The sequence below is a fragment of the Macaca nemestrina genome, chromosome 5, assembly GCF_043159975.1.
Source record: "Macaca nemestrina isolate mMacNem1 chromosome 5, mMacNem.hap1, whole genome shotgun sequence".
In the NCBI taxonomy this organism is placed as follows: domain Eukaryota; kingdom Metazoa; phylum Chordata; class Mammalia; order Primates; family Cercopithecidae; genus Macaca; species Macaca nemestrina.
The window spans coordinates 168,481,538-168,496,446 of NC_092129.1; the positions used below are offsets into that span (position 1 = coordinate 168,481,538).

Consider the following 14,909-nt stretch of genomic DNA (forward strand, 5'->3'; position numbering starts at 1 on the left):
TGCTAACACTTCTACATCAGCTCTTGCTCCTTCACCTTGCACTTTTATATTATGAAGACGATGTCTTTCCTTAAATTTGATAAACCAACCTCTGCTGTCATCAGACTTTTGCTGCAGCTTCCTCACCTCTCTGAATCCATTTATAGAATTGAGAGTTAGGGCCTTGTTATAAATTTGGGCTTTGGCTTAAGGGAATATTCTGGCTGGTTTGATCTATCCAGACCAGTCAAACTTCCTCTGTATCAGCAATCAGGCTGTTTTGCTTCTCTTCTTCTCTTCTCTTCTTTTCTCTTCTCTCTCTCTCTCTCTTTTTTTTTTTTTTAAAGTCTTGCTTTGTCACCCAGGCTGCTGTGCAGTGGTGCCATCATGGCTCACTTGCAGCCTCCAACTCCTGGGCTCAAGCAGATCCTCCTATCCCAGCCTCCCTAGTAGCTGGGACTACAGATGTGAGCCACCATGCCCAGGTAGTTTTTTAACTTTTTGTAGAGATGGAGCTATGTTGCCCAGGCTGGCCTTGAGCTTCTGAGCTCAAGTGATCCTCCTACCTTGGCCTCCCAAAGTGAGATTACAGGGTTGAGCCATTATGTCCAGCCTGTTTTGCTTTCTTATCATTCATGTGTTCACTGGAGTGGCATTTTTAATTTTCTTCAATAACTGTTTCTTTGCAATCACAATTTGGGTGTTTAGTGCATGATGCTCTTGGCCTGTCTTTGCTTTTGACATTGCTTTCTCACTAAGCTTAATCATTTCTGATTTTTTATTTCAAGTAAGAAATGTGTGACTCTTTTACTTGAATATGTAGAAGCTATTTGTAGGGAATTATTATCTTAGGGAATAGGGAGTTCTGAGGAGGGAGGTCTGAGAATGGAGAGAGAAATGGCCTGTTGGTGGAATAGTCAGAACACACATAACATGTATTAATTAAATTCACCATCTTACAAATGAGTGTACTTTGTGGTGCCCCAAAACAATGACAATGGTAGCATCAAAGATCACTGATTACAAATCATCATAGCAGATGTAATAATAATGAAAAAGTTTGAAATATTTTCAGAATTACCAAAATGTGACACAGAGACATGAGGTGAGCATGTGCTGTTGGAGAAATGATGCTGATAGACTTGCTTGATGCAGGGTTGCCACAAACCTGCAATTTGTAAAAAATGCAATATCTGCAAAGCACAATATAAATGAAGTGCAGTAAATCAAGATATGCCTGTAATTGAAGGGAAAACATATACTGGACAAGCACTAACCAATGGAAAACTGATGTGTTAATATCGGTGAAATAGACTTAAAATGAAAAATGAAGAGGATCCTTAATAAGATTCAATTCCCTCGGGGGAAAAAAGTCTAAACTGTGTATACCTAATAAAAGTATTAAAATAGATAAAGCACAAATATAATTACAAGGAAAAAAACAGCTAAATCCACAATCAAAATGAGAGAGTTTTAATACATTCCTTTTAAGTGATAGGAAAAAATAAAAACAGATGCAATAAGTATGGATATAGATGATTGGACTAATGTGATTAACAAATTTGGCCTCATGGACAAATGTAGAATGCTACTCCAGCACATAGAGAATATAAATTTTTTTAAAGCATATCTGGAACACTCATAAAAATTGACTACATACAGGGCCACAGCACAAATCTCAGCAAGTTTCATATAAATGAAGTCATGTAGAATATATTCTCTGATTCCAGTGCAAGTAAAGCTGAAAGTTAATATAAGAAACCAATTTTGAAAACTATATTTGAAATTTTAAAATACATGTTATGAATACTTTATGGTTTGAAGTAAAAAATACAAATTTAAAAATAGAAATGAATGATAATTACTATGTATAAACTTGTAGAATTTGCTAAAATCTATCTACAGGGAAACTGTATAAACAAAAAAAAGATTGAAAATCAGTGAGTTAACCTAACTTAAGAATTAGGGAAGAGAATGGAATACATCTGGAAGAAAAAAATGAAAGCAGTAATAAAGGTAAGAGAAGTAAATGAAATAGAATACAAAAAATGTAATAGAAACTACATACAGCCAAAAGTTCTTATAAATGACTAATAAAATAATTTAGTTAACAATTAAATCATTAGTTAATAAGTTGCTAGTGACACTGATCAAGAAAAAAACATATATACTTTTAAGAATTAAAGGGACTATATTAATAGCTATAGTTGTAGCAGAGAGTAAAAAGATAAAAGTTAATGAACTCTATGACAAATGTGAAAACTTATCTGGTCACACACCTATAGTCCCAGCTACTTGGGATGCTGAGGCAGGAGGATCTCTTGAGCCCAGAAGCTCTGAGCTGTAGTGTGCTATGCCAATTGGGTGCATACACTAAGTTCAGCATCAACATGGTGATGTTGAGGAGCAAGGGAACACCAGGTTGTCTAAGGAGGGGTGAACTGGCCCAGGTCAGAAACGAAGTAGGTCAAAACTCCTATGCTAATCAGTAGTGGGACTGTGCCTATGAATAGCCACTGTACTCCAGCCTGGACAACATAGTGTGAGACCCTGTTTCTTAAAAAGAAAAAAAAAAAAGAGAAAAAATTGAAAACTTAGATGAAATGGCAAAATCTTAGAATTTTTTTTTTATCAATGCCAATACTAGAAGCAATACAAATCTCATGTAGTCTTATAGCCACTAAAGAAATTGTATTGCTGGTTAAAAATATTTCTGCTAAGAAAGGACCAGATCCATAGAATTTTACAGGAGAACTTTCAGGAAATCTTTTTCTTCTTTCTCTTTCCTCTCCTCTCTGCTCCGCTCTGTTCTGCTCCCCTCCCCTCCCCTCTTTTTTCTTTTCTTTTCTTCCCCTTCCCCTGCTTCCTCCTTCTTGCTTCTTTCTCTTTCTTTCTTTCTTTCTTTCTTCCTTTCTTTCTTCCTTCCTTCCTTCCTTCCTTCCTTCCTTCCTTCCTTCCTTCCTTCCTCCCCTTCCTCCCCTTCCTCCCCTTCCTCCCCTTCCTCCCCTTCCTCCCCTTTCTCCCCTTTCTCCCCTTTCTCTCTTTCTCCCTTCCTTCCCTTTCCTTCCCTTTCCTTCCCTTTCCTTCCCTTTCCTTCCCTTCCCTTCCCTTCCCTCCCCTCCCCTCCCCTCCCCTCCCCTCCCCTCCCCTCCCCTCCCCTCCCCTCCCCTCCCCTCCCCTCCCCTTTCCTCTCCTCTCCTCTCCGTCATTTCTTGTTCAGAACTTTCAGGAGATCCTTTTCTTTTTTTTCTCTCTCTCTTTCTGGAAATCTATCATTTCTTGTTTTGTTTTTGGGGGACAGGGTCTCGTTCTATTGCCCAGGCTGGAATGCTATGGCATGATCATGGCTCAATGTGGCCTCAACCTGCTGGGTTTAAGTGTTCCTCCCACCTCAGCCTCCCAAGTAGCTGGGACTACAGGTGTGCCACCATGCCCATCTAATGTTTTTTTACAAAAATTTTATTTTTGAGATGGAGTTTCACTCTTACTGCCCAAGCTGGAGTCCAATGGCACAATCTTGGCTCACTGCAACCTCTGCCTCCCGGGTTCAAGTGATTCTCCTACTTCTGTCTCCTGAGTAGCTGGGACTATAGGCGCATGTCACCATGCCTGGCTAATTTTTGTATTTTTAGTAGAGATGGAGTTTCACCATGTTGGCCAGGCTGGTCTTAAACTCCTGACTTCAGGTGATTCACCCGCCTCGGCCTCCCAAGTGCTGAGATTACAGGTGTGAGCCGCCACGCCTTGCAAAAATGAGTTTTTTTTTTTTAGCGATGGCGGTCTCACTATGTTGCCCAGGCTGATCTTGAACTCCTGAGCTCAAGTGATCCTCCCACCTCAGCCTTCCAAAGTGCTAGAATTACAGGTGTGAGCCGCTGCACCTGTGGTAATGATTTCAACGTTCTACAAGTTCTTGTAGTGAATGAAAAAAGAGGAAACTGCCCAGCATATTTTATGAGGCTGGGATAACTTTGATACTGAAACCCAACAAGGAAGTATGAAAAAGTGAACCTGGAGTCCATGAATATATATATAAAAATTATAAACACATTAAAGGCATCATCTCTTGCCTAACTTCCATGATCTGTTTCTGAAACTGATATGTTCCGTGTAAACATGCTAGGCAGAAACCTATTTCCCGTATTTTAAATTGGAAAAGTTACAGTGTATTACATATCAACCCCAAACACTCAACCAGGTTCCTTAAATGTACTAAAAACCAGCAAAATTCCTATACATAGGTAGGAAACTTTAGGATATAAAATGCTTAAAACATCATTTTCTGATTATCAAACTTTAGATGTAATTGTTAATTAACAGTTGCTTGTGTGCAGTAACTTGGCGTCTCCATGCTGGACACATACAAGCCATGCATATTCGCTGTTGACACACTATTCATACTGCTTCAGTGTGTAGACAATTTGAATTTCTAACAATTCTGATGTTCTAACAATTGTATTTGAAATGCAATTTGAGAATCTACTCACATGTTGTTTTAAAATGTGTATCAAGCTTAAATATAAAGCTTCAAAATATTAGCCAAAACTTGCTATTGATATTTGCATGTCTTATGAATACTGGATAATAAAAGGAATTCTACCTGGGAGACATTCTTCATTGTATGCCTATAGTGGCAAACCAGATCCAGCAATGTATAAAAAGCAAAATACACAAGTTTATTCCAGGATTAAAAGGCTAATTTGACATTAGAAAATCTTTTACATGCAATTGACTTTGTTAAATATTAAAAGCGAAAATGATCATCAGATGCAGAAAATACATTTCATAAAATTAAATACCTATTCAGGGTAAAAAGTTTTAGCAAATTTTTAAGGGAAGACAGCTTCTTTGTCCTGACATCTACCAAAAACCTGCAGTATTTGACTTGTAGTATTTTAATCCCATATTCGGCCATCTTGCTAAATTCTCTTATTCTAATACCTTGTATTTGGGGGGTGCGAGTTGTTTTGGGTAGATGGTAGGTTTGTTTCTTTCCTTCTAAGCCATACAACTTTTAATTTTTCCTGTTTCTTATACTGGGTAGAAGCTCTAGTTTCTACTAGTTATAGAAATAAAAATAAAAGTAGATGAAGACCTCGTTCACATTTTGACTTCATTAGACTTAAATGTGAAAAGGAAAACTGTACATTTTTTAGAAAATAGTAGAAGAAAGTATGTTTAAGACCTTAGAGTGGGAAAGATTTCTTAAGTAAGATATAAAAAGCACCAGCCATAAATAAGTATATTGATAATTTTTGTCAAAAGTTTTTTATCAAACACCACCATTTACAAGACAGAGGGTAAGTGTTCAGAAAATATGAGTAACCCCTATGAATCAATAAAAAGAAGACTAAAATAACCCAGGAGAAAAGTGAGTAAAATATATCAGCAGGCATATTGCAGAAGAGAAAACATGAATGGCCAATACACAGTAAAATGTGTTCAACCTTGCTTGGTGTCAAGGAAATGCAAATTGAAACCCCAAATTAGATTCGGTAATCATTAGATTACCGAAAATTTAAGAGGCTTTGAGCTTTCTGTGCAGATGGTCATTATTTGCAGATGACAGTTTTGTTTCTTTCCTCAGAAGAAACGTGATGATAAACAACTAGAACTTGGGAGTATAAATTGGAACAATCACATTAGAAAAAATGAGTTGGCATTAAGTAGAAGTTAAAGTTGCACATGCCTTTCAGGCAACAATTCTGCTTCTAGGAATTTTTCCAGAGCATTCATCCAACCTGCAGGGACTGGGGAGGGGTATCTCATTACCCTAGGCCCTGAGAGATGAGGAGATAGATATCTTGGACACATCTGCAATTCATTTGTGAAACCCTTGCACATATGCATCTTGAGATTTGTAACAGAATGTTTGTAGCAAGCTTTGTTTAATCTTTGGACAGTTCCAAAGTCCATCTGCAGGAAAAAGTATGATATTATTCATAAAACAAATATCATATACAGCAGTGAAAATTAGTGAACGACTACACCTATGCATATCAACATGAATGAATCCCATGTTAAATGAAGACTGTGTCCTGTAGAGGAGCTTTAACAAAAATCATTCTTTTGATTATAAGAAGCATTAACAATATATACAGGAGAAAGAATTTCCTGTAAGATCTGTTACTGAATTTATGCTACCTTAGGATCTTAAATTTTTGTATAATTGGTTGTTTTAAAACCCACAGCTCATCCAAAGTACTTCTATTGCTTTCCAGAAACAGTACCCAACCTTAAAAATGAAAGTTTATTTTAAAGCCTTCTGTGATGTTATTGAGATCTATGTAAATATTTAAATGTATATCTTTAATATGCATGGTATTAAACTTGTCACTTTGTACATTTATTTTGTCAGACCTGCTCGTGTGTCTTTGGTGGGCTTTACCTAAACAGCATAACCTCCTGGGGCAAATATACTTTTGGACAATTCTGTCTTTTTAACCAATTATTTTATACTCATCTACTTTTAAGCTAATTATTGTAACTATATAGTCTTGGAATTCAGAACGATAGTTTATAAAACAAGCAGCTGTGATCAAAGGTAACTTGGTTGTCTAGGCTTGTTCTTTTTTTCTTTCTTTTTTTTTTTTTTTTTTTGAGACAGAGTCTCGTTCTGTCTCCAGGCTGGAGTGCAGTGGTGCGATCTCGGCTGACTGCAACCTCTGTCTCCCAGATTCAAGCGATTCTCCTGCCTCAGCCTCCCGAGTAGCTGGGACTACAAGTGTGTGCCACCATGCCCAGCTAATTTTTGTATTTTTTAGTAGAGACAGGGTTTCACCATGTTGGCCAGGATGGTCTCAATCTCTTGACCTCATAATCTGCCAGCCTCAGCCTCCAAAAGTGCTGGGATTATAGGCGTGAGCCACCGCTCCCAGCCTGTCTAGGCTTTTTCTAAACAAGGGTTTTGATTTTTTTTTTCTCCTTTAGCAATGTATAAAAAAAAAATTCCCATAAATAGTTAATACTTACTTAAGGCTTAGACTCTGAGGGCTGTTTTCTAAAGTCAGACTTTCAGTGTTTTGCCTCTCCTGTTACTGTGAAATATTAGCTTGCCTTCAAATTGAACTTTCAAGATTCATGGTTTTGCTTAACAGTTTGACATTAAGCCAGTTGAATTTGACTGCTTCACTCTCTGCGTTCAGGGTGGATTTCCTCTGCCTGTGGCAGAAAGTGAACTGAATTTAGTGATGGAAATCCTGGTTTCTGTGCCTTGCTGCACGAATACCTGTTGACCTTGGGCAGATAACATGTCCTCTCTTAGTTTTCTCATCTATAACATGGCTTAACACTACTTATTCTGCTTGTCAAACTTGTGTGGAAATCAAATAAAATGATGTCTTCCTTAAAACTCTGAACTACTGAGTTTTATACTAAGATCCTATTCTACATCATTGGTGTACCTTTTCATGATTGGTGTGCTTTTTCTTCCTTCTCCTAACCTCAATAACAGCCAGAAAGAATTTTGGAATAAAGCACTATGGGTTTGTCTTACTCCTTAAACTTGATTTCCTGGTGGTGAATTTGGGTTTATTGCGAGTTACTTTGAGGTGGAAAAATGGAACTTCTGGAGATAACTTTTTTTATCATTAAGAAATTACAATGATAAAATGAATAGGTAACAGTACAGTTTTTCAGAACCCTTTCTTTTGCTAGATTTTTACTTTTCTTTCCTTTATATACCCCTATAGCAGAATCCCTAGTGTGTTAATTAAGAACATAGGCTTACTGTCAAATTCCCTGGGATGGAATCTAAGTCCACTGTGGCCCTTGAGGAAGTAACTTAACTTCCATTACACCTCAATTTAAAAAATCTGTAAAATGGAGATTATAATATTGCTTAGTGTATAGGGTTGCTGTGTGGTTTAAATGAGATAATATATGTAAATTGCTTAGCACAGGGTCTGGTACTTAGAAATGTTCAAAATGTTTTAGTACTGATTTAGTATTGATAATTTCTGAGAATGTGTTTACCCTTCCATTCTTTTAAACTTAAGTGATAATTTCGTGTTTTCTGATACAGTTTTTCTACATATGTTTATATTCTATATTCAGAATTTAGTTTTCAGTTTTATTGCAGGCATGAACTAAACTGTAGATAAATTTTAATGTTTAAATATTGCGCTTTAATTTTCGGTAAGAAATGGTTAATATCTAAAAATTATTTATTCTAGAGTTTTCAAATTATTAACCAAAATAGCATCATAATATAGGAATTTTTTTGTTTAGAGTTTAAAATCTGAAGTTAAGAAAATTTATGAGGCCTGCCACTAAAATATAAACAATAAGAGGGCAGGAATTTCTTTTCTGATTTGTTTGTCATTACATCTTCAGTACCCAAAATAGGGCTTAGCAAATAGTGGGTGGTCAGTGGAAGTTTGTGGAATATTATAAATGAATTTTGTGAGCATAGATCCTTATTTCAGGCTTTGGTTTCCTTATTGCATTGTAGCTGTTTTTTCAGTGTGTTTTAAGCTACTTTTAAAGATCTTTTTAAAGACCAGTTGGCAACAGACATTTTTAAATACACAAAAATAATGAGAAATGCAGTTTGTGTGAAACTTGGTGTGGCCTCCAAGCTCAGTTGAGGCTTGAATGAAGAGATGATGTGCTTATCCCTCCAGCGTGGGCTGAGAAACCACAAGGAGATGTATCATAGCTTAGTTCCTTATTTCAAATGAGAATTCCTACTATAGTGAAATGTACAAACAAAAACAATCTAGTACCACATACAAATAATTTTGTATCTTTGATATAATCATTCTTCCAAAGTTCTTTCTTAATATTTAAGTGGAACTTGGTAAGAATCAGTTGTATTCAGATTCTAACTCTTAAAGAGCCTTAATCCTGGCTGGGCACAGTGGCTCATGCCTATAATCCTAACACTTTGGGAGGCCAAGGTGAATGGATTGCTTGAGGCCAGGAGTTCAAAACCAGCCTGGCCAACTTGGTGAAACTCTATCTCTACTAAAAATACAAAAAATTAGCCGGGTGTGGTGGCAGGCGCCTGTAGTCCCAGCTACTGGGGGGTCTGAGGCAGGAGAATCACATGAACCTGGGAGGCGGAGGTTGCGGTGAGCCGATATCACCACTTCACTGCAGCCTGGGCAACAAGAGCGAAACTTCGTCTCAAAAAAAAAAAAAAAAAGAGAACCTTAATCTTGAGATGTACAAATTGTCTGTTGTGAATATTCAAATTCATTTTCTTCTGTCATATAATGGGTTTTGTCACCTTTATTTTTTATTGTACTGATTATGGAGTTTTTTCCACAGTTCTTGCTTATTCATGTTGATATTTTCAAAAGATTACCTCTTCTTGCTCCTTCTAAATCTTCTTGCTCCTTCTAAACCCTTGTCCCTCCCACTGTGTTAAGACCAAAACAAAATTGTCTGGGAGAAACTAATGTTTATCATTTTCTTTATAGTCTTTAGCAAAAGAAGTTAGAATTATCTTAGGCTACTCTGGAATTTCACAACCTTGCTATTAGGAACCCTTTACATCTGCTGAATTCCTTGTTAACTTAAATCATTTCCTCTTTTTCTGGAATTTTGGAATTGGCCGATTTCCTCAAAATTCCTTTGTATACTTTATTCAATAAGTATTCCTGTTTAAATGTAAATTGAATCACGATATATTCTAAATGTATTAGGGAACTTTTGTTTGAGGACTTCCTTTTGTAAAGCCAGTAATTACCTGTTAATTATGTTTTATGTTTGTTTTCTTTTTGGTTGTTAGTGGTAGTTTTTTGTTTTAATTTTTTTTAGATTTGGATTTTCAAATATATGGTCTGCTTAAAGCAGGGTATACTTAGAAGTGACTTCTAAAGTCATTTTTAAACTTTCTCTTCTCTGGGTTAAGATGCAGTGATACAAGCAGTAATTTGAGGTTTCCTGCGCTGAATATTAAGTTGGTTCTTTTCCAAAAATGAAAACAGCTTCAGTCTCTTTTAGAATGTACCGTAATCTCTACTGAGTAGAGGGGTTGTTAAAGGTAACATTAAATCTCATTACGTTAACTGTACTTTCTTTGTGCCTAAAAGCCGGTTTCACTTTGCCCCCCTTCTTGTGTGCTGCAGCTGGTGGATAGTGAAGTGGTCATGCTTTCTGCGCACTGGGAGAAGAAAAGGACAAGCCTCGTGGAGCTACAGGAGCAGCTCCAGCAGCTCCCAGCTTTAATCGCAGACTTAGAATCCATGACAGCAAATCTGAGTAAGTCCGGTGTTTTCATTCATTACTCTTAGGAATGAAAACAACTTGGGCAGGGTTTGGTGTAATTGCAAAGCTTTTTAGAAACACATGAAATTCTGGGTTAACAGGATTTTTTTGAAAATCATGATTTCTACTTAATTTCATATTTTGATTAGTTGAGCATTTGACAGAAAATGATGTAAAGCGTAGAAATTAGTTCTAACTGTTTCTGCCTCAGGTCAGCTCAGGACACATAATTATAATTATGTTGATCTTAAAGTGACTCGGTTTGTCTTTGTTGACATTTGGTCTCTGTTTGAAAGCATACATGTAGAAAATGGATTAGGTGACTTTGTCCTGACTGTAGAATGTATTCCAGAAATTGTTGCTTTTAAAATTTAGATCTGCTAGAACTTCATGTCTTGTAGTGGTTTTTTTCCTCTTCAAACGGATTAGAGATCAAACAAACCTGGTTAAATGAGGGTACTTGTGCTGGGTATGGTGGCGTGTGCCTGCAGTTGCAGCTATTCTGGAGACTGAGGCAGGAGAATTGCTTGAGCCCAGAAGTTTGAATCCAGCCTGGGCAACATAGTGCGACCTTGTCTCAAACAACAGCAACAACAACAACAACAACAACAACAACAGTGTAAATCAGGGTACCAGTTTGGCTAAATTTATACTCTGGAAATTTATTTTTTTGGCATTGTTCATTTGGATGGATTATATTGGTATTCTTTTTTTCTTGGGTTTATATTCAGAAAATTGTCTTTTATGTTTGATGATGCCACATCTAAGGATAATACTGTAGCTTACTATTTCCTAATCAAGCTTAAGATCTTAGTAAAGTAGGAGGTAGGAGCTGTCTGTATGAGCTAATAACCTGTTTTAGTCTTTTAGGTGGGAAGCTGAAGATATTCTATTATCTCCTCCTGTTTTTAATATTGCCTTATTCAAAGCAAAACACAACGATATACAAGGCAAGTAATTTGCAAGTCATAAAACAGTTTGTTGTATGTGAACAAAATGGATACATAGTATTTGGAGTGCTGTTGCTGATAACAGTAGCTATCGTTTGTTTATAGCACCTACTCTATGTCAGAGATTATGAGATGCTTTACGATACTATCTGTAATTCTCACAAGAACCCCACAAAAGTAGCTTTTATTATTCCCGATTTACAGATAAACTAAGGCTTGGAGAGGTTGCAACTTGCTCAGGATCATAAAATTTATAAATGCATCTAGGATCCCAACCACATTGATGATATCCTCCTTATCAGTATGAGGCAGTAGGATGAGGTGATGAGGCAGCAGGATGGGGGCTCTCAGTAGGTCTCGATGAACTGTATTCTTCAAGTCCCCTGGCTGTTGCCACGCCTTTCAGGGTCAGTGTTTTGTTATTTCTGAAGGCAGGGCATGGAAAGGAGATTCTGGGTCTTAGAGAAATGTGAAATGGCTGTCGTTGCCCTCTGCATTGGTTTCCTCTTACCGGTATAGTAATGGTCCTTCCCAAGCCTTGGACATAGCCTTTAAGATGTTTGGAACATTCTTCGTAGCCACTTTCTTTCAGCTCATCTTTCTGTATCTCTTTGAGTCACTTGCTTTTCATTGGTTGTATGCTGCTTTGCAGACATGTTCTCTTATGATAACCTCTTTTATTTCCCCAGCTGAGAGTAAATCTGTTTATAGATGGTTGTTGTTTGCTTAATACCACTCTGCTGATTAAATGCATCTGCCACAATTCTAATTATTTTCATAGTCAATTCTGTTTAGGAAATGCAGGCTCTATAAATCTTTCATAGAATATAGTGTATGTTCATTCCCAATTAGGATTCTGATATCCTGAAAAAGGTTTGATGTTTAGTGATACATGACCTTATTCTTCAGAAACTGCATTTTGGCTTCTTAAATGGACGAGATAGGCCTTCTAGATGTTCACTTGAATCCTTTCTTTTTTAGTAATCTGAGAACATCTAACACTAAACACAAGTGAAAGCTAAAAGATTATCTGATAACTGTTCTAGTTAGTAACTTCTAAATTAATTTGAGTCATTTTTTTTTCCTCTCGTCTGTGTCTAACCGATATTGAGCTCTTTTTAGAGAGGTAGTTCAGGTTTTTTTAGAAGGTGTGTCTGGATGGTGGTTTTTCATATATGTTGCCAATCTGAATTATCTGTTAGCCTTTGGAATGCATACTTCCTTTGGGTTTTAATCTATTGCTGTTATTTGCCTGGTATTTATAATTAGTAATGAATGACTGTGGAAGATAGCATATCAAAACTTGGAATTTTAGAGACCTAGTTAGTATTTGTTGGCCTAGAATAAGCCCAGAGAGAGATGTCTTAAAATCATGAGGCTTTTAGCTAAGCAATTTAAGCTTTATAGAATCAGTGCTGATGATTTTTTTTTTTTTTTTTTTTTGAGATGGAGTCTCTCTGTTGCCCAGGCTGGAGTGCAGTGGCACAATCTCGGCTCACTGCAAGCTCCGCCTCCCAGGTTCACGCCCTTCTCCTGCCTCAGCCTCCCAAGTAGCTGGGACTACAGGCACCTGCCACCACGCCCGGCTAATTTTTTGTATTTTTTTTTTTAGTAGAGATGGGGTTTCACCATGTTAGCCAGGATGGTCTCGATCTCCTGACCTTGTGATCTTCCCGCCTTCGCCTCCCAAAGTTCTGGGATTACAGGCGTGAGCCACTGTGGCCTGCGATGATATTCTTTACAGTAGGAAAATAAACACTTTGAAGCCAATTTGATGGCTTCAAACATGATGTAAACATATATCTGCACCATTAATGTACTTTGTGAATTCATTTTGATGCATTTATGTATCATTCTTAGATTTTGGAAACATTTAGTGTTTTAAATGCTCACTCATTTACTGGGTTTTTTTTTTGGTTTGTTTGTTTGTTTGTTTGTTTGTTTTTGAGCCTCAAAATCTCTCCTATTATCACCCACATACCTTGACATAATATTACAAGGCTTAAATAGTTAAGCAATAATAAAAAATAAAAACACACTTAGAAGAAAACAGTTAGCGATTTTATTTGGTCACATGGTTCCCCTAACTTCTTTGAACTTGTTGCCCTTTCACTGTCAGATGTAACACCATATCCTGTCAGTCCCTCATTTTCCAGGCTGTTTCACTCTTTTGATTTTAGTTTGCTCTCTAGAGGGTCTGCTTTTATTGAAGGGTACAGGTTGTATCTTATGTGAGCAATTTGGACTTTCGATGATGCTTTTAGCTGTGTTATCCCATGGCTTCATTAGTATGACTCCTGGTACCTAGCCCCTTGGGAATTGTTAAGTTACAGCAGATGATTCATTCATATTGGTTTCAGTCCAGCTTGCAGAAGCCTATTTAATTGATACTTACTGATAAGGTATGTCATTTTAAAAATAAGTAATAAAGGTATGCTGGGAACTGGAAAACAAGGGCTATGAACTTACAGATCTGAGTTTGGCTTCCAGTCCTACAACTTCCTCACTTTAAGAACTGTGCAGATTTCTCAACGACTCCAAGCTTTAGTCTGCTTGTCTGCAAAATGATGATGAGCATACCTGTCTCGTAGGTATTTGGAGGATTAAATGAGATGATAAACGTAACCACTTAGCACAGTGCCTGGTACATGCTGGGCATCTGCCACGCACTACACACTGTGTACAGACTCTGGACACACAGCAGTGAACAAGGGTGGGTATCTGCCATCAAGATGTCAACATTCTAATGGGGACCTCTCTAGCCTTTGTGAATTTACAAAACCGTTATTCTGTGACAGGAGGGTTTGGATGGAAGTTATGCAATTTAGCTTGTGCTGCAAAACAGTTTAGAATGCAAAACCACAACATTCAATGTGGTGATATTAGTATTCTGTACATTGAAAGTGTGTAAGCATACAATGGAATGTTTTTATTCTGTGAAAAACCACGGTGCTTTTTAATCATAAAACTGGAAAAATATGTTTGAAAAGTATATACTGAATTCTCTTGAACTTCCACTAGAGGGTAGTATAATCCTATTCCTTTGTTGAAATTCAAAAATGTTAAAGCCTTGTCTTTGAATTCTATTTCTTAGTTTATTTTATATGACCTATTTTAAAAAGACTGTTCCCTTCATCTAGAACAGAAGATTCTGAGTTTTGTTTTTGTTTTGAAATTTTAATTTTTTTTAGAGACAGAGTCTAACTCTGTTGTCCAGGCTGTAGCACGGTGGTGTGATCATAGCTCACTGCAGCCTCAAACTATTCCTGGACTCAAGTGATCTTCCTGCCTCAACCTCCCAAAGCTCTGGCATTACAGGATTGAACCACTGTGCCCAGCCAGAAGATTCTGTTAATTCTTAGATAACAATTCTTAGATATAAGAGAATGGCAGCCATATACTGAGTTTGTCTTTTTCTTTTGATTTGACCTAGCCTGATATAGTATTATTTTGCTTTCTTCTGTACAGAATTTTAAAGGGCATCTAACAGAGAAATTATCATAGCTCTGTTGGTTTTTCATGAACTAGATTATCGTATGTCCAGGTTCCTTTCTGAGGTTAGACCCTTCGAGAGGCACATTAATTCTCTTAGACATCTTTTAGGCTACTACATAGATCTCATTTGTTCCATAATGGCTTTTGCAAGTTAATGTACCTCTTAAAGTTTCCTTATTCATACCATCGTTACCTTATTACCTTAGTACATAAAAGTGTAACGTAAGCATTTGAAGAGTCTTGTGGTCTTTCAGTACCTGGCCTCTGTGA

At 37.0% G+C, this 14,909-nt stretch overlaps 1 protein-coding gene across 4 annotated transcripts in view; it reads left to right on the forward strand.

Annotated features, from left to right (window-relative positions):
• LOC105482473 (dystrobrevin binding protein 1) overlaps positions 1 to 14,909 on the forward strand; it is a 150,790-nt gene that overhangs the window by 30,461 nt on the left and 105,420 nt on the right. For 3 of the 4 annotated variants that reach the window (XM_011742584.3, XM_011742587.3, XM_071097588.1), the window contains exon 5: positions 10,056 to 10,188. In XM_011742584.3, coding sequence (XP_011740886.1) covers positions 10,056 to 10,188 — 133 coding nt within the window. Of the gene's footprint in view, positions 1 to 1,884; positions 1,996 to 10,055; positions 10,189 to 14,909 lie in introns of all 4 variants that reach the window. The other variant, XM_071097589.1, reaches the window with a different exon arrangement.